Source organism: Capricornis sumatraensis, chromosome 1, assembly GCF_032405125.1.
Source record: "Capricornis sumatraensis isolate serow.1 chromosome 1, serow.2, whole genome shotgun sequence".
Taxonomy (NCBI): domain Eukaryota; kingdom Metazoa; phylum Chordata; class Mammalia; order Artiodactyla; family Bovidae; genus Capricornis; species Capricornis sumatraensis.
Window position 1 is genome coordinate 189,466,579 of NC_091069.1, and position 27,259 is coordinate 189,493,837.

The window sequence follows — 27,259 nt, forward strand, 5'->3', positions numbered from 1 at the left end:
AAGTCCGAATTGAGATCTGCCATATAGAACACACGCACCAGGTGTCAAAGACTTAGAACCAAAAAAGAATGTAAAATACCTTGTAATTTTTTATTGATTACATGTTTAAAAGATACTATTTTGTATATATTGGGTTGAGGTATATTCTTATGGTTAATTTCACCTGTTTCTCTTCCCTTTTTAGTATGGCTACTAAAAACATTTAAATTACATTTGTGTCTTATATTTTTTTCTGTTGGACAACATTGCACTGGAGTGTCAATCTACTGTGGTTTAACCATTAATCTTCTATTAAGCATCTAGTCCCCTGTATACCATTGGGTTTAAATTATATCTTTTCTTGGGGAGAATTTTCTTTCTACAGTAATATTATGAAGATAAAACATGTATAAAGTGTTACATGTGACCAGTTTGTTTCCCTGACTGCTGCTGCTGCTGCTAAGTCACTTCAGTCGTGTCCGACTCTGTGTGACCCCATAGACGGCAGCCCACCAGGCTCCCCCGTCCCTGGGATTCTCCAGGCAAGAACACTGGAGTGGGCTGCCATTTCCTTCTCCAGTGCGTAAAAGTGAAAAGTGAAAGTGAAGTCGCTCAGCCGCGACCCCATAGACTACAGCCCACCAGGCTCCTCCGTCCGTGGGATTTTCCAGGCAAGAGTATTGGAGTGGGGTGCCATTGCCTTCTCTGGTTTCCCTGACTACCTGCCAGCAACTCACTAGAAATCCAGTCAAGGTTCAGATGTATGTTTTCTTATGTTTCCCGCTTTGTTCGCTTGGATTTTATCTCTATTTCTACTGATATTAAGGTATGTATAATTGTATCTTAAAATTTAAGTTTAATTTCTTGCTTGGTGACATTGAATTTAGAGGGTGAGAGATGGACACTTTTGAATCAATTTAGTAGATTATTCTGGATTTTGAACTTTTATAAATACTAGACTATAACCTGCATGAAAGCAGTGATTTTGAGGTGTGTGTTTTTTCACTCCTGTTTCCCCAGCACCCAGAGCTGTGCCTGGCGTGTTGTAGGTCCCTCAGTAAATACTGAATGGATGTGTAAAACATATGTTTTTCAGTAAAAGCTGACTGTTCAAAATATTATGTTAGTCCTGGTCACTCTTTTAGCTGCATTCTCCTTTTTCTTGTGCTAATTTCGTTACACAGAAAGTTTTCCTTTTTATATTCAAGCCATCCATTTTGCCTTTGGTAAGTTTCTGACTTTGGGGGAAGATGGAGACTATTTTCCTTCCATCAGTGTGCTAAAATGCTATTTAATTCTCTTCTGTTTATCTCACCATTTTAATGTAACTTTGAGGGTTAATCCTAGATGAATTAATGTATGGTATGAAACATGAATCTCAGTTCATCTCCATTCTGTTTTTTATTTGTCCCAGTGATAACCACTGAATCGTATTTCCCTACCCTGTTATATTATTTATGTGTTCATATAGCAAGCCTATATAGCTTGAGTATATAGAGTCAGTTTTCTTGGTTCATTTCCATTTTTAATCCAGTCAGTCTTAGAACATTGATAACTTGCTTTACAGAATGTTAATATAGTAGAATATATTTGTTTTTACTTTAAATAGACATTTTTTTTTTCGCTCGACTTGCTTGGCCAGGTAAACTTCTTTTGGAAAGCCTAGAAAGAAAGATAAGTTAGGCATCCAGCCAGATACAATTAGACATTTGTGACATCTTTGCAGTTACTAGCAGGGTGATATAAATATGCTTTTACTTTATTTTAAAATATCAGTCTGTAATGTATTCATCTGTTAGCATCTACTCATCTTTGGTTGAAAAACCACCTGGAAGTGCACTTTTGCAATTAAGTAAACTCATCTGTTTATAGTCTAGTGTTCTAATCATGTATTTGTGATTTTGACTTTGGAAAGTACTATTTGCTTATAATGAGGTTAGTTTGGAGAGTCAGAGTTTATTGTAATCTGATACTCACCCTGGGAAAGAGAGGAGAGCTGGCTGTCTATAAAGATACATCCGAGGTCATCTTATACAGTAATTTATTTGCTTGTTTTTTCTTTGAAAGGCACATAGCTTAGTAATTAAGAGCCTTAACTCTGGAGCCTGGATTCCATCTCTGCTATTTAAAGATCTCTTCAAGTCTTTGTTGTTACTTCACAGTTGCCTCAGCTGTAAGACAGGGGAATGAGAGTGTCTACCTCATAGGGTAATTGTGAGAATTATAAGAAGTTAGTATCTGTAAAACATTTAAAACAATGCCTGGCACACAGTAAATACCATATTGGTTTGTTATAAGTTCATTTGTCCACATTTTCCCATCACCTTCAAGTAAGTGGTTTGCCTTTACAGATATATGCTAGTCATGAGATCTGGCTGCAGACAAAGAAGGCTGTCCTAACTTCCTCTATTTCTTGCTAATGTCCCAGAGTAGGTGGGACAAAGGCAGCCTTGAGTCGACAAAATAGAACTGAAAGTACTAAAGCTAATAGAAGTTCTCTTTTGCAATATCACTGTAATACACATTTTATAATGAGTAGTTAAGCAAACTGGATATATGTCTAGTTGCTAGGAGCTATACTTTTTAATCCTATAATCCCACTGGTGGAATTTATCCTAAATAATCCAGAAAGAGAAAAATAAACTATAATTGTTTATTATACTGTTAATAATACACAAAACATTAGAAGTGTATTGGTTAAGAAGATTTCTTAGCGGTATATCATGTAGCTTTAAATGATGATAGTACAGACTGTGGAGCAATATTGAGATATTCTAGTTGACAATTGCATAATAGGTGCCAGGCCGTGTACTGAGCCAGGGGCCAGGGATACAAACAAGAATTAGTCAGCCTGCCCTCCAGGAGCTCTTCTCTTGCCAGAAGCATCCCACTGCAGTGGTGTAGTACAGGGAAGACATAGGAAGGAGGAAATGAATTCCCTAATCTTGAAACAATTAGGGAAAGCTAAAGGAAAGAAGAATGGTTGAGATAGTCCATAAGATTTATCAGGTGGATCAGTTGGTGTGTAACTAATATGTATTAAATGTTTGTTTAATACTTATACCCAGTATTTTGCTAAACACTTTTCATTATCCTATTCATTCTTCTCAACACTTTGTGGTCTTCCCTGGTGCCTCAGCAGGTAAAGAATCCACCTACAGTGCAGGAGACCTGGGTTCAGTCACTGGGTTGGGAAGATCCGCTGGAGAAGGGAAAGGCTACCCACTCCAGTATTCTGGCCTGGAGAATTCCATGGACTGTATAGTCCATGGGATTGCAAAGAGTCAGACATAACTGACTTTCACTTTAATTCATTCTTCTCAACACTTTGTGGTAGGTGCATGTACCATTGTAAAAATGAGTAAGTTGAAGCTTAAAGTGACTTGGTAATGCAGAAAGTTGGTGGCAGAATCAGCCTGTGAGCCCATATCTTATTTTCTAAAAGCCATGTGCAGGGACTTCCCTGGTGGCACAGTGGATAAAATCCACCTGCCAATGCAGGGGACACGGGTTCAGTCCCTGGTTCAAGAAGGTTCCCATGCCACGGAGCAACTAAGCCCATGCGCTCTAGGACCCTCAGACACAACTCCTGAGCCTGTGGGCTGCAACTACTGAAGCTTGCATGCCCTAGAGCCTGTACTTCACAACAGGAGAAGCCACCGCAATGAGAAGTCCTTGTACGGCAAAGGAGAGTAGCCCTTGCTTGCAGCAACTAGAGAAAGCCCACATGCAGCAATGAAGACCCAGCATAGCCAAAAATAAATATATAAACTGAATTATAAAAATAAGAAAATAAAATCCGTATGCAAAACCACTATACTTCACAGAGGCCTCCAACTATGGGAAAAGCCCACAGTGGCCTAAGGAGTGTAAATACTTTATTTAAGATCATAGAGAGTATAGTTTTATTGGAGTAAGGGGGTTTTGTCTTGGTTTTCTTGATAGTGTTGTTTTATCATTCAAGAATTCTTGCCAGGAGCTAAACACCTGCTACTTACTGTTTTGAGAGTCCTGTCTTTGAAGGAGCTGGGGGCAAGTATGGAGCAGGACTTAAAACAGGATTCTGCGCGGATCCTATCATCTCCAACAAATATTTCACTGTTGTTATCTAGGCAGTGAGTAGGATATGGCAACAAGATTGACAGTTTAAGAAGCAGTTTTCCTAAAGCTATTCTTTAGGAAAGAATAGCAAAAATATGATGTAACTTATTAAGTGGGTTGCTTAGAATGATAACTTTCAGTTGTCTTAGATCAACAATATAGACTTTTCCATACCCTTACAGTAGTCATTCCTACTCCATGTGTTATTATTATATGAAAATATGAGAATTTATTTAGCCACTTTCTCAACTACTTTTATGGGGGTTTTTCTTTGTCAGGATAAAATTATACTGAATGCCTTGTATGAAAATCAAAAACAGTACAAGAGCCCTCAGTCTCTTGATATGTTACAGGCGTTTTCTCATGCTGGTGTAGCACTCATGATATGCCTGGGGGAGTGAAACCTCGCCGTCTGCTCTCATCTGAGTGTTTTTAGAGAACCTTTGAATTTCACATTCTCCACTATGGGAAGTAACTACCTGGAAGGTGGTAGAACATGACATCATGCATATAGTCAAAGGAACAAAACTCATGCATTAAGATCAATTTTTGTTTGTTGTTATCATTAAATCCATTCACTTTTCTTTTCATAGCTTTTGATGAAACTAGGCATTTTAGAGATGAATAAAATGAAATCAGTGTACTATAAAGATAGAAATTGGAATACTTTTATTCCCAGTATCTAGGACAGTTTTGTATATAGGTGCTCTGTAAGTTATTTGTTGAAAGAATGAATTAAATAAGATGTGAAGATTTTAGTTTTCTCTTAATGCTACTATGCCATTCTTATATAAGAATGCTAATGGATGGCATACCAAGTCTTCTTTTTTAAAAAAAAACATAAGCTTTGATGCTTCTTTCTTTCTTTCTTTATTGGTCATACTATGTGGCATGTGGGATCTTAGTTCCCCTACCAGGGATTAAACCTGTGCCGCCTGCAGTGGAAGCTCAGAGTCCTAACCACTGGACAGCCAGGAAATTCCCCCCAAGTTTTCCTTTTCTGATTCTGTACTGTCCAAAGATGTTTATAAAACTCTCCTAACTCTTGAACTTGGTTCTCCTGGAAATACAAAAGATCTAGAACAGCTAAACCAGGTTTGTAAAGGAAGAATAATAAAGTTGGAGAGATAGCACACTGTGCTATTGTAAGACTTACTAAATAGCTGCCTCTTAATATTTGAGTTGCTTCTCTTCTGTGTGTAAAAGAGGTAGTGTGTGAAAATAGAGACTCCACTTTGTGTAAGGTCCAGTGTGTTAGGTGCTACACCACTTAACTTTTTCTTGATCCAAGAGTCTATTCTTTCTTGCTAGTTCACAATAATTGCTAGAAATATTTGTGAGAATGTCAGAAAAGAATAAGGTTCCTTATAAACCCTTTCAAGAGGAAAAGAATGGTTCTGCTTCTGTAACAGTAACTGCGGAAGTCACTTTGGGTTGATAAACAAGGCCCTATGGTATAGGACAGGGAACTATATTCAGTATCCTGTGATAAACCATAATGGAAAAGAATATGAGGAAGAATATGTATGTGTGACCCTGTGATCCCACTCTGTATGGGGATCTTTGTGACTCTATGATCCATGGCATATATCTGGGGAACAATAAGATCCCAAAAGATATATGCACCCCAGTGTTCATTGTAGCACTGTTTACAAAAGCTAAGATATGAAAGCAACCTAAATGTCCATTGACAGAGGAATGGATAAAGAAAAGGTGGTACAAATATACAATAAAATATTACTCAGCCATTGAAAAGAATGAAATAGTGCCATTTGCAGCAACATGGATGGACCTAGAGATTATCATTCTGAGTGAAGTAAGTCATACTGAGAAGGGGAAATATCATATGACATCCCATATATGTAGAATCTAAAATGAAATGATGCAAATGAACTTATGAAACAGAAACAGACTCACAGACCTCCAGAACGAGCTTCCGGTTGGTGGAGGGGGAAGAGGTAGGTAGGGAGTTTGAGACAGACATGTACACACTGCTAAAATGAATAACAAACAGGGACCTACTGTATAGCACATGGAACTCTGCTCAATGGTTAATGTGGCAGCCTGGATGGGAGGGGGTTTGGGGGAGAATGGATACATGTATATGTATGGCTGAGTCCCTTCTCTACTCACCTGAAACTATCACAACATTGTTTGTTAATCAGATATATACCCCAATACAGAAGTTTTTAAGAAAGAATGTGTATGCATAACTGAATCGTTTTGCTCTACTGTAAAAATTAATGCACTACTATGAATCAACTACACTTCAATAAAATAAAATTTAAAAAAAAGTAATTTGGGGTTACTTTTAGAATGAACAGGCAAAAATCTTAGATGTGTCCAGATTTTTGGCCCACCCTCTTCTGCCATAGTCAGGGTTTGAATTACATGCATTTTTATTAATATGATTAATTGGTATTTATAAACTTTGTAGTAAATATGTATAACTTTGTATTTCTACCCATGAGACCCTCTGCTTGTGGAAGTCTGGAGAGGAGCTCTTTAGCTGGGCAGCCAGGATGAGAGCCCCAGTTCTGCACTCCTTGTTGCTAACAAGAGGGGGGGGGGGGAGGCATGTGTGCATTCTGGATTTTTCTGCCTGACAGAGCTGTTTAGTGGGGAGGGGTGTTGATTATTAACTTTTTATCATAGAAAATAGGCAATAGAATTTGCAGTTAGTAGTGAAGTAATTGACTCTCAGTCTGTATTGGGAAATGAAAGATAAAACATTTTGGTGATAAAAATATAAATTTTAAAACATACAACACAATGAGTGAATCCTAATATAAACTGTGGATTTCAGTTAGTGATAACATATCGGTCTTGGCCCATCACTTGTGGCAAATGTAGTGCACTCATGCAAGATGTTAATTACAGAGGAGAAGAGGGTAGGTGAGGAGGTCTATGGGAGCTCAGTACTTTCTGCTCAGTTTTTCTGAAAGTGCTCAAATAATAATAATAAATGAAGTCTATTAGTATAGAAGTTTTAAAGTATCCGGTTGAATGTTCCTTAGTGAGTTCATATCACACAAGTGAGTGTTTAACTTCCTGACCCTTGGGATTTCCTGGATGAGATGAATCAAGTTTGCAGTTTGAGCTGTTGTGTCAGTAGATTTGGTCCTCTCTGATTCTCTCATGTTCATTAACTGTGCTTTGCCTTTTCTCCCTCTCTGTTGAAACAGTTGGATTGCCAGGATGCCTTGGAAACAGCAGCCCGAGCAGAAGGCCTTTCCCTGGACCCCTCCATGCATTCTCAGCTCAGAATCCTGGATGAGGAACATCCCAAGGGAAAGTACCATCATAGCTTAAGTGTTCTGAAGCCCATCCGGACCACTTCCAAGTAAGAGGTTCTGCTAATTAATGGCTTGTCTGTGAAGCACCAGAAAAATTTGGGCTAAGATTATTTGGGGAAACTTGAGTTTAGTCATCAGTATCAGTTCAGTCGCTCAGTCATATCCGACCCTTTGCGACCCCATGGACTGCAGCATGCCAGGCTTCCCTGTCTATCACCAACTCCTGGAGCTTACTTAAATTCATGTCCATCGAGTCAGTGATGACATCTAACCATCTCATCATCTGTTGCTCCTTCTCCTCCTGCCTTCAATCTTTCCCAGCATCAGGATCTTTTCCAGTGAGTCAGTTCTTCACATCAGGTGGCCAAAGTATTGGAGCTTCAGCTTCAGTCCTTCTAATGAATATTGAGGATTGATTTCCTTTAGGATTGACTGGTTTGATCTCCTTGCAGTCCAAGGGACTCTCAAGAGTCTTCTCCAACACCATAGTTCAAAAGCATCTGTTCTTCGGTGCTCAGCTTTCTTTATAGTCCAACTCTCAAATCCATACATGACTACTGGAAAAACCATAGCTTTGACTAGATGGACCTTTGTTGGCAAAGTATTGTCTCTGCTTTTTAATATGCTGTCTAGGTTGGTCATAGCTTTTCTTCCAAGGAACAAGTGTCTTTTAATTTCATGGCTGCAGTCACCAACTGCAGTGATTTTGGAACCTAAAAAATAAAGTCTCTCACTGTTTCCATTGTTAAGAGTGCTGTATACTAACTAAACAGCATATTTTAAGTGTTGGCTAGCCTCTCCATGTGTGTTGACAATTTTGTGCTCTGGGTTTTCTCTCCTCAGACACCAGCACCCAGTGGACAATGCTGGGCTCTTCTCCTGTATGACTTTTTCTTGGCTTTCTCCTCTGGCTCGCAAAGCCCACAAGAAGGGGGAGCTCTTAATGGAGGATGTGTGGTCTTTGTCCAAGCATGAGTCTTCCGAGGTGAACTGCAGAAGGTAGGCGTCTCTGGTCCACCCTCGTCTCCCACAGACTGGATATGTAGGGCCTGAGCTAGGAGTGTGGGTCTGGCAGTGCCACGTTCAGAACTCTGAGTCTTTTTAGGATTTGAGCTGTGCTATAGAGGGAGGGTAGCCTGGGGGGTGACTTTCTCTTTGCTCTTCTGCTTTATCTCCTATTTTACCTTGAATCCTATTTTAACTACGGGCTTTCTCTCTCTCTCTCAGCCCCGCTTCTCTTCCTGAGTCTGCAGGGAGATTATGTCGCTGCCTTGTGACAGAGTACATTTTTGTGGTAGCCGATTGTCATGATTAAAATCTAGTTTACAACTTTATACTTTACCAGAGGATCCTTCAGCACGGGTTGGGGACCCTTGAGAAAGACAGATTCTATTCAGGGATAATTTTTGTGGGTGGAAGGGAAGACTTTGGTTCTCATCATTTTCTGAATCCTGAGAGGCTGCCTATACAGGGTAAATATGTGGTTACCAGGAAGGGTCTTTTTTCCTCAGAAGGTGAAGACTCTGTACATAACTTTAAAGGAGAGACTGGTGTGAGTGGTGGCAGCAGGGAGGCTGGGGTGTGCATATTCCCTGGAAAGATGTGTAACGGAGGATATGTGCCCTTGTTAAGACTAGAGAGACTGTGGCAAGAAGAGCTGAATGAAGCTGGGCCCGACGCTGCTTCCCTCCGGAGGGTTGTGTGGACCTTCTGCCGCACCAGGCTCATCCTCTCCATCGTGTGCCTGATGATCACGCAGCTGGCAGGCTTCAGTGGACCAGTAAGTCCTAACCATCCTTTCTGACAGTCTCCAGGGGCCCGGCCATGGCCAGCTCTAACATTCTTATTCTGTTTCAGGGGTTGTGCTCACCTTTGGGCTAGTTAGCAACCTTAGAGATCCTCCAGGTCTGTTGCCAGGGGACAACTGATACTGAGTGAATAGTGGTTTGTGAAGACTGGAAGGATGAGGGGGCCGTGTTACCAGAGACGAAGCGGAACTGGCTTGCTTCCCTGGGGTGGGGGTGAAGCTGAGTGATTCCGTTTCTGCACAGGACCATGCTGCTGTGCTGTGTGTTGACATGAAACAACAGTCCTGGTTCAGGCAGTGTGTCTTGCTGTGCTGTGAGTGGCGTTGTGTGGCATAGGCTGTCGAGTTGGTGCTGGTGACGCAGCGAAGGTCTGGAGGCAGAGTTGTCACGTGTTTGCCGGTTCTGTGGCAAAGGAGCCCTCAAGAAGCTGGAGGACTGTTGAGATTTTTAGAGTCTAACCTGAAGTTCATTTTCAGTTTTGGTTTATAGTGTAAGCTGCGTAGCAGGTGTCGGGGTGGCAGCCCTGGTTTTCCTAGTGTTGCTGAAGCAGAGTAGGAGAGAAGAGTGACCGTCACACTGTTCTCTGGACACCTGTTTCTTACACCCACTGTGCTGCCCTTACACTTTAGACTTTGATTAAATCTATTTTCTACATATTTGCCTTGAGGCATCGAAGCAGTAGTACTCCTTATTCTGTGCATTTTCCGTGTGTGGGTAAGCTGGAGGTTCATGGTTTTGGTAAGTATGGGCCTAAGATGCATGGTAATTAGGTAAAACTAATTTGCAGTTTTTCTGTTATGTTCTCTTTTTGTTGTTGTTTGTTCATTTGTTTTTTGTTTTTAATGTTTGATGCCTTTAAAAAGTTTTGATCTCTTTTCTGAAGCAGAGAACACTCCTTTTCTGGTATTGGGTTTCTTATTAATTGACCAACTAACACACTTTGGTATAAGTTTTTAAGTAAGAGGGACCATGTACCTGAATATCATGTCACTGACCAAAATGGCAAACGTTTTCATAGGACCAGCTTCCCCCAAGAAGAGCTTCTGTCATTGTTTCACTACAGGGCTGGTGGCTGCTCTGATCTTTCGAAGAATTCTTTCAGCTGGGTAGCACGGTATACAGGCTTCCTTGATTCTGTTTGGTCAACGCTAGAATTTCATTGGCTCTCCCACCCCACCCCCCCCACCAAAATTCCATATTGTTGGGTTTTTAATTTTTCACTTGGGAAAAAAAGTTACTTACGCTTGTTCAGCTTGGGGGCCTTACAGTCACTCCCTTGAGCACCTGCATATTCTTTCAGCTCTCTTTTAAGGCACTGTGCACTGGACTACTAATCTCTAGTAAAGTGTCCTCAATGCCAGGGAAACCTGAGAGCCTTCCTTCAATAGGAAAACAGCAGCACGCTTTTCCTTTTCTTCACTGTCTTTATGAAACAGCACCTTAAGGCCTGTGTTATTTCAGGAGACTTTTTCCCTGGAACGACCAAGAAAGCAGTGGTTCCATCCACAGTCTCTCATTGACAAAAAAAGATTTCAGATTGTAAGCAATGGAAATTTCTGTTTTTCAGAGCTCCAGTTCTAACAAATTTCTTTTTAACTGGAAATTGAAGAATTGGGTTTGAGATGGCTATTAGCAGTGAGCATACCTTCCATCTGTGGATTTAAATCCTCTGGAAGAATATCCATTTTTTATTTTTGCACATTTTCTAATATGTCAGGGCTTTCAAACTGTCTTCACCTGTTCTTACAGAAATCTACGTAAGAACTGAGTCCCCAGATACCATATATATATATATATATATTTTAAAATCTCCCCTCCAGCCTCACTGAACCTTGGTAGCCATATGCAGAGCTAATGAAACACAATCAAGTGAATGTGTGTTGTTTCATTTTTTAAACTGCTGGCTGGCCAGGGCTGGACATTAATGATCAAGATGGGTTTCAGTCACACCAGTGGACCAGCACTCTGCACATGGCGTCTAAGGGTCACCATAGTGTTAATGGAGAACCAAAATCTATAAGGGTATGATCCTGAACTCCGATGAGTGGCCAAATTGCTAAACTTGCAGAGGTGATCTGTGGCCTTCTTGGATAAAACACTTTTAGAAGACCAGGCCTGACTTATGATTTGTGTGTAAAGAATTAGCATCCGCCCTGTAGATTTGCAAGAGACGGCTTCCTCCTGCAGTGCAATCTCTTGGTGAATGCTAACTCTGCTCATGGGCCTTTGCGGGAAAGGACAGTGAAAAGCCTCTAGAGAGGTAAGTTTCCCGCCCTTCCAACCTCTCTCCAGCTGCAGCTTGCTTGGTGCTGTCAGGATCTGGATTTGGGGGGAGTGTCTCTGTAGTGGAACCAGTGACAGAAGCTGTTCTTTAGAATTTTCAGGATGGCTGTATTCTGCGGTCAGAAAGAGAGTCAAGCTGGGCAGAATCTCTCGCCAAGAGTTCAGGTAAGGTAATGTTTATTCACTGGGAATGGACAGCCAGACAGCTATGCTGACAATCTCAAGTTTTCTCCCAGTTTGTTTAAATTTAAATGATAAATTTGTAACCTTTTAAGATGAAATTTTGGTTGGTTTTTTCATGAGAACCTTTTTATTTCCTTTGTTCCATTCAAAATGGTTTGAAATGTAATTGTTTTTTATAAACACTGTGTGTGTTGAAAATTCTTTAATCTGCTGTTTCCTCTTTTCCCTCCCCTTTGAAAGTTTTATATAGTGTAAGCATTCATTTTGTCTTTTACCTTCCCCCTTCTCCTCCCCTCTGGGAGTTCCTAATGCTATTGCCTGGTGCTGAAAAGTGGCACAATAAAGGTATGGGAAGGAAGGAACCCCAAACTACAACCTGCTGTCCTTTCACGCCTTCCTTTGGAGACGGCTCCGTCAGTGCCGAGGTGTGTGAGAAAATGCTTTACCGCACCGCCATCTTACTGAGTTGCTTCACGTGAGGAAAATGGGGTTCTGGCCCTGCCACTCAGTGACTCAGTTCCACATTTCGGATTGCGTACTGGAAAAGAAGCCAACCTTCTTGCTAGTAAACCAGCAACCCAGCTGTGTGCAGTGGTGACCCAAGCAGTGGATATAAAACCCAAAAATCCAAGGGAGGGGAGCGATGGGATACACAGTTTTTGGCATCTGAAATCTCCTATTTACTTAATCAGGTTGTTTTCTGAGACTTGACGGAAATCTGATTGGTGGGGATCTCTTAGGATCTAGTCAACATCTGGTATTAATTTCCTCTTAGGAAAAAAAACAAGAAATACTGATCCACCCAGAGAGAGTCTGGAATTCAGCATTAGCTGCTTCAGGACGATTGCATCTGGCCTCCATTTTGGGCTGTCAGTCAAGCTCTGGCTTCCAGCTTCAGTGCCCTATGCTATAAAGATTGGGGTAGATGGTGGATGGGTTTCTCCTTAATTTTGTTTTCTTCCTTTAGGGAGGGGGATTGGTTTGGCTTTCTTTTTGCTGTGGTTTGTTTTGTTTCATTTTTTGCAAGATCGACTTTAGCTGTAAGGACTCGAAAAGACTCTGAAGGATGCCACCCGTTTTTCCTGAGGCCTAGATTTTTGTATTGTGTCCTGAGCAGAGGTCACTCCTCATGGCCTAGTGACCCAATAGCACCAGTGATTTTAAGCAAGAGTCACCCCTTTGGGGAATTTTCAGTTTTGTTTTGTTTTTTAACTCTCTTTCCTTAGCAGCGAGGTCTTTATTCCTGGAGAATCTCCTCTGTTGCAGACTCACTGCAACTTCAGGAGCCCTAACCAATTTAAGTGCCGTCAGCTTGATGCGCTCCTCCGGACTTTGGAAACAGATCTCGGTTCAATGCTGTATTTCCACTGTGTGTAGTTAAAAAACAACAGTCGCAGCCAGACGACCTGTTGGCTGGCTAGCCCTGTATAACTCAACTCTGTATGTTCCCATGTATGTTACCGCAATGCTCCTCCTGTTGTACAGTGTCTGTGAGATGCTCTTTGAAGATGGTACTTTTTTTTTTTCATTTTCAATAAAAGTACATGACCTCCCACTTCCTGGTATTTAATCCTGTTGCTGAATGTGCCTTGTGTGAGTGTGTGCTCCGGCGTTGCAGGACCTCAGAGCTGGAGGTGGCACTCGGTGGTTCTGGGGGCTGCTGCCTTCCCTCCCTGCAGGTGGTGTTAGACATGTGCTACCTGAGGTAACATGTTTTTGTTTTTGGGAGGGAGTGGGGCATGGGGGAGGGCCCGTGGGAGGGGCTCTGGATTGTGGATAGTCTGCTTTGTTTGCTTTCTTCTGTACTATTAAACTGCTGATGTTTATTTTCAGGAATGTTTTGCAAATGCACTTCTCACTCTTCCCCAGTCCAACTGTAGGTACACTGTTCCTTTTTATCAAATAAGCACGTTTGAAACGATCCAAAAAAAAGAAAGGTCTTAATTTCATGTAAAGAAATGTATCATTGTGTGGAGATACTGGAATAAGGTCAAATATATACTTTTTAATGATCAGTGTGTTGAGAATGAATTTCAGCTCACGGACAGGTTTATGTTACATTAGAAAGAGTATTAGTTTTGATGGTATCCAAAGGAAGAAAAGTTTCAAATTAGACCTGTTTCCTGCAAAATGCCCTGCATAAGTTGCCGAGGGTGGGCCATCAGCAGTAATTGGTCCTCCGAGAAGGTCTTTCTCTGCTTAGGCACTTGTCACTGTACAGTGGAGATGCCTTCTCTTTCTAACTTAACATAAAACTGTGGTGTGGTGTGTGGGTGCGGTGGAGATGCTGACAGCAGTGTGTGTTTCTCCCTGTAGGCCTTCGTGGTGAAACACCTCCTGGAGTACACCCAGGACACAGAGTCTAACCTCCAGTACAGCTTGCTGCTAGTCCTGGGCCTCCTGCTGACAGAAATCGTGCGTTCTTGGTCACTCGCACTGACATGGGCGTTGAATTACCGAACTGGGGTACGCTTGCGGGGAGCCATCCTAACCATGGCGTTTAAGAAGATCCTTAAGCTGAAGAACATTAAGGAGAAGTCTGTGGGTGAGGTGAGTGAGGGGTGATGGCTTCAGGGCAGAGAGAGAGCTCCCAGCCTGGATGGCTTTTTCCTTCCCTGGAGCCCCTGCTCTGTCCTTTACCTTCCTGCTGAGCCAGCATCTGTGTCCACTCACCGCTGTTTGTATCTCGTAGCTCATCAACCTGTGCTCAAACGACGGGCAGAGGATGTTTGAGGCAGCTGCTGTTGGCAGCTTGCTGGCTGGAGGACCTGTTATTGCCATCTTGGGCATGGTTTATAATGTAATTATTCTGGGACCAACAGGCTTCCTGGGATCAGCTGTTTTTATCCTCTTTTATCCTGCAATGGTGAGTAAGCCTTTTTACTGTATTTTGGCAGCTTCTCCACAGATGAATTACTTCTATTGGGCTTTATATAGTTGACACCTCTGAGGTATCACATCTTTGATTGGAAAGTTCTTTAAGCAGGTACCTGATTTGGAAATGTCTGGAAAGAGCTAAACAGTGTACAGTCCATACAGGCAGAATTTTGACTTCAGAGGAAGTTGGATGTCATTAGAATAAAGGCAGTAGCTCCTACGTGAGATTTAAAAAGAGAGTGTGAGTGAGGAGAAGGTCAGCAGGTGAACTCTGCCCCCAGGTAATACAGGAACTGCTGAGTCACTCCATTTCGAGCGGATGCTAACTGATATAGCTCTCCTGCTTCCCTTTGGTAGCCTCGATATCCCTGATTGTTCTGAGGGCAAATACTTGCGTTAACTTTCTTCCAGAGGAACGAGTCAAGTACTATTATCATTTAAGAGACCACTTTTATTAAAAGGCAGTACAGGGACTCCCCTGGTGATCCAGTGGCTAAGACTCTGCCCCCAGTGCAGGGGGCCCAGGTTTGATTCCTGGTTAGGGAACTTGATCCCACATGCCCCAACTAAGGATTCCACGTGCCGCAAATAAGACTCGGTGCAGCCAAATAAGTAAATAAATAGTAAAAATATTAAATTTAAAAAAAAAAGGCAGTACAACTACAGGATGCTCACTTTTATAATAATCTTAAGTGGATTTACTTCCCAGAAAGAGTAGACACTTCTTAATTCTGAATAAGCTCTGATTTGGCATGACATTGTTTTTCCTTTCAGATGTTTGTTTCACGGATCACTGCATATTTCAGGAGAAAATGTGTGACCATCACAGATGACCGTGTCCAGAAGATGAATGAAGTTCTCACCTATATTAAATTTATTAAAATGTATGCCTGGGTCAAAGCATTCTCTCAGAGTGTACAAAGTGAGTTTAAAAACTTGGTATATGTATATTGGCTTCTTTGCTTTCTGAGCACATTAGCTACTGGGAATCCTAATGTCGTATGAGCAGAATATCATATGTTCTTACAATATCCTATGACCATTATGTTGATAGGGATCTTAGAGACTGTCACTTATGACCTCGCCTCGTAAATGAGAAAACTGAGACCTGACTTTTCCCAAGATAACTCAGCTGGTTATGAGGAGCTGATTCAGTTTCAAAACCCCCTATCTATACTGTCACCCTGCCTGTGATTTTCTGGTCTGGACATGAGGCCGTCACAGAAAACAGTAGCAAGTGGCTGCTGAGAGCTCCGCTTCTGCCCCCTGCCCCCCACTCTCTGGGTATGTGTGCAGTACGAGTAGGCAGGTGTAAGAACCTGGGGGTGGTACTGGGAGAGGAGCTGGGGTTCGGGACAGCTGGACTCTGGGCCTCACTCAGTAGTTTTTAAGTTTCTTTTCAAATAATTGATTTGTGTTGAGTCACAAGGTTTTCAGTGCCTGGCCCTACTCTAATCCATAAATTCAGTGCAGACATAAGCATGTTGTACGTAAATGCCACAAAGTTTGGAGGAATAATTAACACCTTAGCTGGGCATTCCTAAAGATCTTAACAAAAGTTGAAATCTTGGGCCTTAAAAAGTGAAATTTAAGAAAAAATATATTTAAAGGCACTTTAGAGTTCAAATGAGAAGACATAGTTACAGTTAAATTTAATTTAAATATAATAGAAAATGCCTGTTCATCAACCATAATCTCATAGAGAGCTAACCTGAATATGTTCCAATTAAAAATTTGGTGCAGCTTTGGGTTGAACAGAAGAAATACAGTGTTCAGATTAAGGAAGCTGTTTTATTTTCACTGCTTGATTTGTTGAGTAAACCTTCAGGGACACTCCATAAACTTTATTTATGAGTGGTCATCAGAAGGAAGCGACCACTCAGAAGTTCCAGCAATGGATCGGGCCCCTTCTTTAACTTGTGAATTTGTTGCCAGTAGAAAGCAACAATTGGATGCTAACAGGATGTCTGCCAAGCCTGTTGTTGGCAGGGTCACCACTGATGGTCCCTTCTGGCTCTCGAATTCTGATTTTCTCAGTTTTCTAATCTTCTTTCTGAGATTGCACTCATCCTTCAGCTCCTGACTTTGGTATCTTTACCTATGTGTATTAGCTTGAAAAGAGCATTCTTGCTCATTACAGACTTGGGTAAGTTATATGATAAATGTTACAGCAATGAAATGAAATGTTTTTTAAAGTATGGCTTGAGAGCTGGCTCTTAATATATTTCTCAGTGTTTGGGACAGTGGTAATACCTTTAAGGTCAGTGTGTAGCCTCTCAAAAGAATTGCTTCTGTGTTTGAAAATGTTTTGAAAAGACTTCACTGCTTTATTGTCATACTTCCTACTCTGTGGTCTTTTGAACTCCATGGTTACTCTGTTAATACGGTTGTTAGTTTTGTAGATATTTAAGAAAAGTCATTCTGCTTACAAAAATTGTATTTTATCTCATTCATCTTCTTTCAGTCTTCCTTACTGCTTTTTTGTGTGAAAGCCTCGTTCCTAGCCCCAATATACAGTAGGCACCCTAGTAAATCTTAGTTCCTTTTTAATTCTCCATTATTGTTGTATAGTCTTCCCTATAAGTACTTAAGCTAGAAATGAACAACCAGATAAGCAAACGTAACTGCCAATAGCAGACATGATTAATGTGTTCATTCCTTCTGAACATAAGAAATTTGCAAAAAGAATCAGACCAAGGCAGAAGGTGATTATTGTACTGAGAAGTAATGGCTTTTCTGTTAGATTCATTCCTATGACTTGATCCATTTCAAACCTCAGGCTTGCATACCAGCTTTCATGATTAAATTATAATTGATGGTCATATTGACCTAGTTTTTGCATCATAGATGTTACAGGGTCCTTTTAAAACCCATGGTGGCCAAAGATCTACCAAGTTGTGTTTGGTGACAGATAAGCAGTATCCCATAGTTTCTTTCGACTTGCTTTTTAGCAACTGCCTTGCTTTTTTTCCTTAGAAATCCGAGAGGATGAGCGTCGGATGCTGGAAAAAGCTGGGTACTTTCAGAGCATCACCGTCGGCGTGGCTCCTATTGTGATGGTGATCGCCAGCGTGGTGACCTTCTCTGTTCACATGACCCTTGGCTTTGATCTGACAGCGGCCCAGGTCAGTGAGCTTGGAGACATTTTAGAAACACCACATGTAGAGATTGCTACATGTCCTCTTATGACTAGATTTGGATTTTTCACTCATGCAGTTAATCCACGTGGAAGAATGGAGATTTAGCCCCAGTGCCCACATAATGTACAGCTTGTTTTTAGTCAGCTCAGCTTTGGGTTTAATTCTGAATTACAGATCATCAATTGATTTAGATTCACTGAGAATTTTAATTGGAGGTCTCATAAAAATTCTACCTTTAAAAAAATGTATTGGAAATATATCTGACTCATACCAACGTTTGACAGTCAAGCTGTAGCCCTCCTTAAACCTGAGAGGAAATTGATGATGTTGTGTTACTTTAGTCACAGAGCCTCATCAGGCTCAGTTTCTCCTCTTTTCCTATTTTCAGGCTTTCACAGTGGTAACTGTCTTCAATTCCATGACTTTTGCTTTGAAAGTTACACCGTTTTCAGTAAAGTCCCTCTCAGAAGCATCTGTGGCTGTTGACAGATTTAAGGTAAGTGGCTCCCTTCGCCCCCTTCCATGTCAGGATCCGTCCATGGCAAAACCAACTGCTGCCTTTATTCCAGTGGGCCACATGGGCTGGCTACACTTCATGTTTTTCACCTTTAGCCTTTTGGCAAGTTGGTAAGAAAGAAGTCAGTGAAAGACTCAGAGGGCCTTTCCATAGAAATACGACTTTTTGCATTTTACAGACAGCCTATGTAGTTTTCGGCTCCCAAAATTTCATTGTTCCCCTTCAGAGCTAGTCTCTTTTGTCTGGACTTAACATGGATATTTGTTATAATTTACTGGGCCTTTAAGTGATTCAAACCTAGGCAGTTAGAATGATCAGGAGACTGTCAGCTTTTTCTCACCTTGATCTACATCCACCTTTACCAAAATGCTGCTGGTCATAAACTCTTTTTGATTCTTTTTTCTGTCCTGTATGTTGATCATTCATGGTACAGGAAGTGCAGTGACATGGGAATAGTATAAAGCTAGACCAAACTGAGAAGTGAAGTAAGGATTTTTTTTTTCCTTGCAAGGGATTAGTTGATCATGCCTTGACTATGTTCTTTGTGCTTTCAGAATAACACAAATACATGATACAAGAAGTAGATATATTTGGGAGGGTGGAGGGAGATAGATATTTGGAAGTGTTAGTACTTAAAAAAACGAAAACAAAAAGAAACAGCACCTGTGTGGCTGGATTCCCAGCTGTTGGCAAAGTGGCTGTTGACAAAGCCACTGCTGAGAGTAGCTCCTGCTAATCCTTCTTGGCTGCTGAGAGCAATACAAAAGTAAGGTTCTCAGCCTTGTTGGTCAAGAAAGGTAGTCCTCAAGAATGTGCCCCCAAGACCCAACCCTCCATCACCCCAACCTGGTTGCTAGAAGGCCAAATTCCAGAGCCACGTGAAAAGAAATGGTTTAATTGTAATCAGAGCTTTATTTTGCAGAACCCACAATGTCTAACTTTGACGAAGGCAGATTTTTTTTTTAATTGAAAAAATCTTAATTGGATTTATTCAGTGATTCATGAATTGGGCAGCAGGCAATCTAGTAAAGAGAAAGAGCTCTGAGGAGCTATACAGAATGAAAGGATTTACAGGCAGAAGGGACTGGGAACAAGGATGTTTTCCTAGGCAGAAAACTGCATTGGTTATTGTGAGGTTACTATCCTTTAGGGGATAATAGAGGTCTCTCTGGAGAAGGCAATGGCACCCCACTCCAGTACTCTTGCCTGGAAACTCCCATGGACGGAGGAGCCTGGTAGGCTGCAGTCCATGGGGTCGCGAAGAGTCAGACACAACTGAGCTTTCGCTTTCACGCATTGGAGAAGGAAATGGCAACCCACTCCAGCGTTCTTGCCTGGAGAATCTCAGGGACGGGCGAGCCTGATGGGCTGCCGTCTACGGGGTCGCACAGAGTCGGACACGACTGAAGCGATGCAGCAGCAGCAGCAGCAGGGGTCTCTCAGGCATGTTTCCTAGCTAGTGCTGATCAGGTGATTCCTGACTGACTGGTTTAATATTCCATTCCTGGGAGAGGTGAAACTGTAGTTAAGTCCTAGTTTGGGGGTTACCATCAGCGACTCTATTTGAGGCCTGTTGTTTTTAACACCCCATAGGAAGCAGACCAGAATTGATCCTAAATGGATCAATTTCCTCCTAAAACAAAAATACAACATTTTTGATAGGATTCAAAACCAGGACCTAGAGTCTCATAGTGTAATATTCAAAATACCCAAGATACAATCCAAAATTTCTCTACATACAAAGAACCAAGAAAGTCGAAAACCCTGAGATGACCCAAATGTTGGAATTATCAGAAAAATACCTTAGAAATGAAAAGATAGTTTCAGCAGAGAAATAGAAGAGCTAGAAACTAACCAAATAAAAACTTTTACACTAAGAAAATATATTAATCAAGATTTGAAAATATATTGAATGGCCTTAAAGATAGATCAGTTGAAATGATCTGTAATAATCAGAGTGTTCACCTCTAAGGCAGATGTTTTGACCATTAATTAGTCCCCTGTTTGTTTCTCAGTCTTCTTTAGTGAATGGCTTTGGTGACATTTTGGATGAAGGGATAGGAATTTACAGTGTAGATTTGTTCACTCCTATTGTTTCTTGAGAGCTCTCTTTTCACTTACTAGTGAGAACTTATATTAGCAGATGGCTTTTCCCACTATAGATCCTTCCTCTACCCAGGAAGTTTCAGAGTTAATAATAGAAGCAAAACCACCCACAGCTCTGCTCTATACCCCATGAGAATAAGTCGCGTTCTGGCTAGTTCCTTTTGTCAGTCTTCTCCTCCTCCCCCGCCTCTACTTCTAGGAGAATGATAACTTATAGAAAGGCAGTGAGCGGCTGCCTTATAACTTTTCTGATAAGACAGTCACCACTATAGTGTTGCCAGGTTTAGCCAATAAAAACACAGTTAAAACCCAGTTAATAACTGCATGAGATGTACTTAGACTAAAAGATTAGTCATTGTTTATCCTGAATCAGAATTTAGCTAGGTGTCCTGTATTTTATCTGGCAACTCTACGAGTGGTCCCCTCTTCTGCTCAACAGATACACTCCAATTTGATTGTTTCAATGACTGAGAGTAGTGTCTGGATGGTCATCGTCCTCTGGTGAAGCTGAGGTTTATGGGTGATGTACCTCTAAGATTCTTGCCTGGCAGGTGCAAATCCATGTAGATATGAATTCAGGTGCGTGGGGCCCTTGTGTGCCTCAGTGTGTCCGGGCAGAGTGGCTGAGGCTGAAGTCCTCCTGGGAGGAGTACGGGGCTGTAGGGAGCCTGTGGGAAGGGAAAGTGTGGACAAGCTGTGCAAGTCAGAGGCACTAGCATAGTTTTTATAGTACATGAGCCCTAAGGGATCCTTCTAGTAACTCTTTAGGGGAGAGAAATGACAGGAATTCTGTCAGCATGTGGTTCAGTCTGTGAAGGTGGGCAGAATATTTGGCATGTTATTCTCAGCCCAGTCTTCTCAGGAAGGCTCTGAACTAATGAAACCAATGGCTCTTTTCAGACAACTAAACTTTACTCTTTTTTTTAAAGGTTGACCAAGAGCAAAGATTATCCAGATTTAGAAACATGACACTTCTGGGAAGATGGAGGATTGGGAGTGGGTAGGAGATGTGGCAGTTTAGGAGTGGAAAGACCAAGTTTAGGCGTTTAGGATTTAGGAGAAGGGGCTTGCTCTCAGGCAACGGGATTATGTGGTACACCTAATAGCACCTGCAAACTTTAAAGGGCTTTTAAAATAGTTAGGGGTTCTTGGTAACGAGGTGACTAAGGAAAGAGTCCTGCCACTAAAAGTTATCTTTTTTCTAAAGACTTTCTAATGTTTAAAAAAAAATTGTTTAATCATGTTGGGAATCCAACTGGTATAGCATCCTGTAGAAAAGATCACTTAGTTAAGGGAGGTGTCAGAAGTGGGTTCAAAGTCATGGGCACCTGTTGGTTCTGGGCAGAGGTTTATTATGGTCAGTGTTTCCAATGTAATTTCCAAGACATTTAGCTTTTCAAGCATTCCTCTTTTCTTCCCCTGACATGCCTCAGTGGGTTTGGGGAATGGGTGGGAGGGAAAAGTCTTGCTTTCTTCTCAACGGGGTGTCTGAAGGAGATACCCTTCCCTTTCATGCAAGCCCTTTGTTTGAATTCTCACAAGTTCCAAGGTAGGACTTGAAAGACATGAGAACTTGTTGGTGAGAAGATGTACTCTGCTGTCGATCAAACCTTAGGTACTCCTTTCTAACTGGAGAGAGCTAGGGCTGGTCATCAGCTCACTTCAGCCTATCCCTGTGCCATGTGGTACGTGAGGAAAGTGCCCAGGCTTGGGGGCCCTGCAGGAGTGGTCTGGATGGCAAAGTGATGAGGGTCAGGGCAGGAGAGCAATGTGCCCTTTGGTTTTCCTGCTTACATTTTACTGCCTACCACTCAGCAGCTCCTGAATGAGAACAGAGGGCTGCAGACCAGCCAGTTAAATATCCCTGGTCCTCTTGAGAGTGGTGGAAGAGGAAAGAGGAGTTTAGCATGTAACTGGTAGCATAGAGTGTAGGCCGATTGAGGAGGCCCCTGTCCCTCCCAAGGTGTCCCCACATTCCCGTGACCTCTCCATGGGCCTGAGGCTGGGCTACACTAATGAGCTACCTTTTGCCCTTCAGCTTCCTTCCACTGTATAGCCTGATGTGTTTTGCTACGTGAGTGTACGCCCTAGGCTTGTCTCCCTGGTCTTGATCCAGTGTCTCATCTTTGCACCTCTCTCACAACTCCTATCAGAGTTTGTTTCTAATGGAAGAGGTTCACATGATAAAGAAAAAACCAGCCAGCCCTCACCTCACGATAGAGATGAAAAATGCCACCTTGGCATGGGACTCCTCCCACTCCAGTATCCAGAACTCACCCAAGCTGACCCCCAAAACGAAAAAAGACAAGAGGGCTGCCAGGGGCAAGAAAGAGAAGGTGAGGCAGCTGCAGCGCACTGAGCATCAGGCGGTGCTGGCAGAACAGAAGGGTCACCTCCTCCTGGACAGTGACGAGCGGCCCAGCCCTGAGGAGGAAGAGGGCAAGCACATCCACCTGGGGAGCCTCCGCCTGCAGAGGACGCTCTACAACATCGACTTAGAGATCGAAGAGGTAACTGTCTCCCGGCTGTCCTCTGGGGAGAGGGGGCTGCTACTGGTCGTTTTGGCAAAGTGCTTCATGGCTGGGAGTGATTTTGCACTGAAGAGCCAACCTGGCCAGGTCGACTCTAGAAGGGATTCTTGGGAATTTAACACTAGAAATGAATAACAATAGAAATAAATAATAGAAATGCTCTCATGAGATACTCATTTTGTAAACAAGGAAATGAAGCATTCAAGCGGGTTTTCCACAATCTTGCCCTGAATAGATTTGATTGTTATGTGTGAGCTGTAATAGTGATTTCTTATTATAACTCTGTGTGAGCTGCTCATTAGTGCTGGGCTATGCATAGCACAGAACCTGGCGTATAATAGGTACTCCCAGTGGTGCTGTCATCAGCAATTCTATCGTAACTTTATTTTTTCGTGAAAGTAAAGGCCATTATGGTATATGTGTTACAGCCCAGGACTAGAGTCTCTCAGAAGTCTCCCTATAAGGAGTGACTACCAGACACTCCAGCTTCAAGGCTTAACCTACTGAATATGACTGGGGGCCAGCAGTGTGTTGAGGACTGCAGCATCCAGAAAACCCCAGGGGTATATATATCTGCTCACTCCACAGCCATTTGTCTTTAAACTTTTTATTTTGTACTGGGGTACAGCCAATTAACAATGTTATAATAGTTTCAGGTGAACAGCAAAGGGACTCAGCCATACATAAACATGTATCCATTCTCCCCCAAACTCCCTCCTATCCAGGCTGCCACATAACATTGAACAGAGTTCCTTGTGCTATACAGTAGGTCCTTGTTGGTTATCCATTTTAAGTACAGCAGTGTGTACATGTCCGTCCCAAACTCCCTAACTATTCTTTCCCCCCACCCTTCCCCGACTGGTGATCATAAATTTGTTCTCTAAGTCTCCACAGCCATTTTGAGTTCCATCTGTCTGTCAGGCACTGTTATAGAGCATCAGAAACCAAAATCCATGCCCTCCTGGATTTTGCCTTCTTCTGAGCAAAGGCAGCTGGTAAACAGGTAAAGGGGCTACAAAGAAAAGGGGATGAAGGGCTTGATGGACAGCGAGCAGGTGTCAGTGCAGTTTAAATAGAATACTTGAGGGAAGGCCTCAAACTAAGATTCTGCATTCCTCAGAGCACAGCAAAAAAAAAAAGTGATAACAGGCATGATGCTTTTATTTTATTTTATTTTTTTACAAATTGAGGGCTTCTGGCAACCCTGCATCAAGCAAGCGTGTAGATGTTTTTTTTCCAACAGCATTTGCTTACTTCATATTTTTGTTATGTTTTGATAATTCTAGAAATATATCAAACCCTCCATCAGAGAACATTACGACTCATTGAAGACTCAGATGATGGTTAGCATTTTTTAGCAATAAAGTGTTTTTACATTAAAATAGGTACAGTGTTTTTTCTTAGACCTAATGTAATTGCACACTATATAGGCTAAAGTATAAAGTTCAGTTCAGTTGAGTTGCTCAGTTGTGTCCAATTCTTTGCGACCCCATGAATCGCAGCACGCCAGGCCTCCCTGTCCATCACCAGCTCCCAGAATTCACTCAAACTCACGTTCAACGAGTCAGTGATGCATCCAGCCATCTCTTCCTCTGTCGTCCCCTTCTCCTCCTGCCCCCAATCCCTCCCAGCATCAGAGTCTTTTCCAATGAGTCAACTCTTCGCATGAGGTGCCCAAAGTACTGGAGTTTCAGCTTTAGCATCATTCCTTCCAAAGAAATCCCAGGGCTGATCTCCTTCAGAATGGACTGGTTGATGTCTTTGCAGTCCAAGGGACTCTCAAGAGTCTTCTCCAACACCATAGTTCAAAAGCATCAATTCTTCGGCGCTCAGCCTTCTTCACAGTCCAATTCTCACATCCATACATGACCACAGGAAAAACCATAGCCTTGACTAGATGGACCTTTGTTGGCAAAGTAATATCTCTGCTTTTGAGTATGCTATTTAGGTTGGTCACAACTTTCCTTCCAAGGAGTAAGCGTCTTTTAATTTCATAGCTGCAGTCACCATCTGCAGTGATTTTGGAGCCCCCCAAAATAAAGTCTGACACTGTTTCCACTGTTTCCCCATCTATTTCCCATGAAGTGATGGGACCAGATGCCATGATCTTCGTTTTCTGAATGTTGAGCTTTAAGCCAACTTTTCACTCTCCTCTTTCACTTTCATCAAGAGGCTTTTTAGTTCCTCTTCACTTTCTGCCATAAGGGTGGTGTCGTCTGCATATCTGAGGTTATTGACAGTTCTTCTGGCAATCTTGATTGCAGCTTGTGCTAGTAAACATAACTAATACAAACACTGGGAAACCAGAACGTTTGTGTGAGTCACTTTATTGCGATATTTGCTTTACTGCAATAATCTGGAGCCAGACCTGCAGTATGTGCAAGGTATGCCTGTATTTGAGCAAAGATTTGAAGGAATGGGCCATGAGAATACATGGAGGAAGAAGAGCATTCAGGCAGAAGGAACAGAAGCACGAAAGCCCCGTGTGTGTTATCTGTGCTTTTCACAGGAGTAGAGTGAGCCGTGGGAGAGAGGGGAGGGTGCTAAAATCAGAGAGGATTGGAGTGCCAGAGCCTTCGTAATGACTTCTGCTTTACTCTGAATGGATAGAAAAGCCACTAGAGGGATTGGAGAAGAGTGATGTGATCTGACTTACAGATGCAGAGAATCATTCTAGCTTTTAGATTCAGAAGAGTGTAGGAAAACAAGGAGTGAAGCCAGGAGAACCAAGGAAAAAAGCATTGGTTTTCTGGACCGTGGTGGTGGTGACAGAGGTGGTAAGGAATGTTCATCTACCTCATTGGAAGTAATCTTCAGAGGTTCTAACGTGGTGTGAGGCATGTTGTTGTTCAGTCGCCTAGTCGTGTCTGACTCTTGCGACCCCATGGATTGTAGCACGCCAGGCCTTCCTGTCCGTCACCATCTCCCGGAGTTTGCTCACGTTCATGTTCATTGCATTGGTGATGCCATCCAGCCATCTCATTCTCTGACACCCTCTTCCTCTGTCCGCAATCTTTCCCAGCATCAGGGATTTTTCCAGTGAGTCATCTGTTTGCATCAGATGACCAAAATACTGGAGTTTCAGCTTCAGTCCTTCCAGTGAATATTCAGGGTTGATCTCCCTTAAGATAGACCTGGTTTGATCTCCTTGCTATTCAAGGGACTTTCAGGAGTCTTCTGCAGCTCCACACTTCGAAGGCATCAGTTCTTTGGCATTCTGCCTTCTTTACAGTTACAAGCTGGAATCAAAACAGACGGGAGAAACATCAACAACCTCAGATATGCAGATGATACCACTCTAATGGCAGAAAGTGAAGAGGAACTAAAGAATCTCTTGATAAGGGTGAAGGAAGAGAGTGAAAGAGCCTGCTTAAGACTAAATTTTGAAAAAACTGAGATCATGGGATCCACCCCCATTCAGTTCAGTTCAGTTCAGTTGCTCAGTCGTGTCTGACTCTTTGCAACCCCATGAATTGCAGCATGCCAGGCCTCCCTGTCCATCACCAACTCCCGGAGTTCACTCAGACTCAAGTCCATCGAGTCGGTGATGCCATCCAACCATCTCATCCTCGGTCGTCCCCTTCTCCTCCTGCCCCCAATCCCTCCCAGCATCAGAGTCTTTTCCAATGAGTCAGCTCTTCGCATGAGGTGGCCAAAGTATTGGAGTTTCAGCTTCAGCATCAGTCCTTCCAGTGAACACCCAGGGCTGATCTCCTTCAGAATGGACTGGTTGGGTCTCCTTGCACCCCAAGGGACTCTCAAGAGTCTTCTCCAACACCAGTTCAAAAGCAGTAATTCTTTGGCACTCAGCTTTCTTCACAGTCCAACTCTCACATCCATACATGACTATTGGAAAAACCATAGCCTTGACTAGACGGACCTTTGTTGGCAAAGTAATGTCTCTGCTTTTGAATATGCTATCTAGGTTGGTCATAACTTTCCTTCCAAGGAGTAAGCGTCTTTTAATTTCATGGCTGCAGTCACTGTCTGCAGTGATTTTGGAGCCCCAAAAAACAAAGTCTGACACTGTTTCCACTGTTTGCCTATCTGTTTCCCATGAAGTGATGGGACCAGATGCCATGATCTTCGTTTTCTGAATGTTGAGCTTTAAATTTTTTCACTCTCCTCTTTCACTTTCATCAAGAGGCTTTTTAGTTCCTCTTCACTTTCTGCCATAAGGGTGGTGTCATCTGCATATCTGAGGTGATTGATATTTCTCCTGGCAATCTTGATTCCAGCTTGTGCTTCTTCCAGCCCAGCGTTTCTCATGATGTACTCTGCATAGAAGTTAAATAAGCAGAGTGACAGTATACAGCCTTGACGTTCTCCTTTTCCTATTTGGAACCAGTCTGTTGTTCCATGTCCAGTTCTAACTGTTGCTTCCTGACCTGCATATGGCAAATAGAAGTGGAAAAGGTGGAAGTAGTGACCAGTTTCC

General features: G+C 42.3%; 1 protein-coding gene across 1 annotated transcript in view; it reads left to right on the top strand.

Annotated features, from left to right (window-relative positions):
- Positions 1–27,259, top strand: part of ABCC5 (ATP binding cassette subfamily C member 5) — a 79,970-nt gene that overhangs the window by 13,041 nt on the left and 39,670 nt on the right. The window contains exons 3-11 of the mRNA XM_068982262.1: positions 7,266–7,423; positions 8,220–8,375; positions 9,009–9,156; positions 13,967–14,200; positions 14,343–14,516; positions 15,302–15,449; positions 17,504–17,652; positions 18,056–18,163; positions 22,444–22,800. Of these exons, the coding sequence (XP_068838363.1) occupies positions 7,266–7,423; positions 8,220–8,375; positions 9,009–9,156; positions 13,967–14,200; positions 14,343–14,516; positions 15,302–15,449; positions 17,504–17,652; positions 18,056–18,163; positions 22,444–22,800 (1,632 nt within the window). The remainder of the gene's footprint in view (positions 1–7,265; positions 7,424–8,219; positions 8,376–9,008; positions 9,157–13,966; positions 14,201–14,342; positions 14,517–15,301; positions 15,450–17,503; positions 17,653–18,055; positions 18,164–22,443; positions 22,801–27,259) is intronic.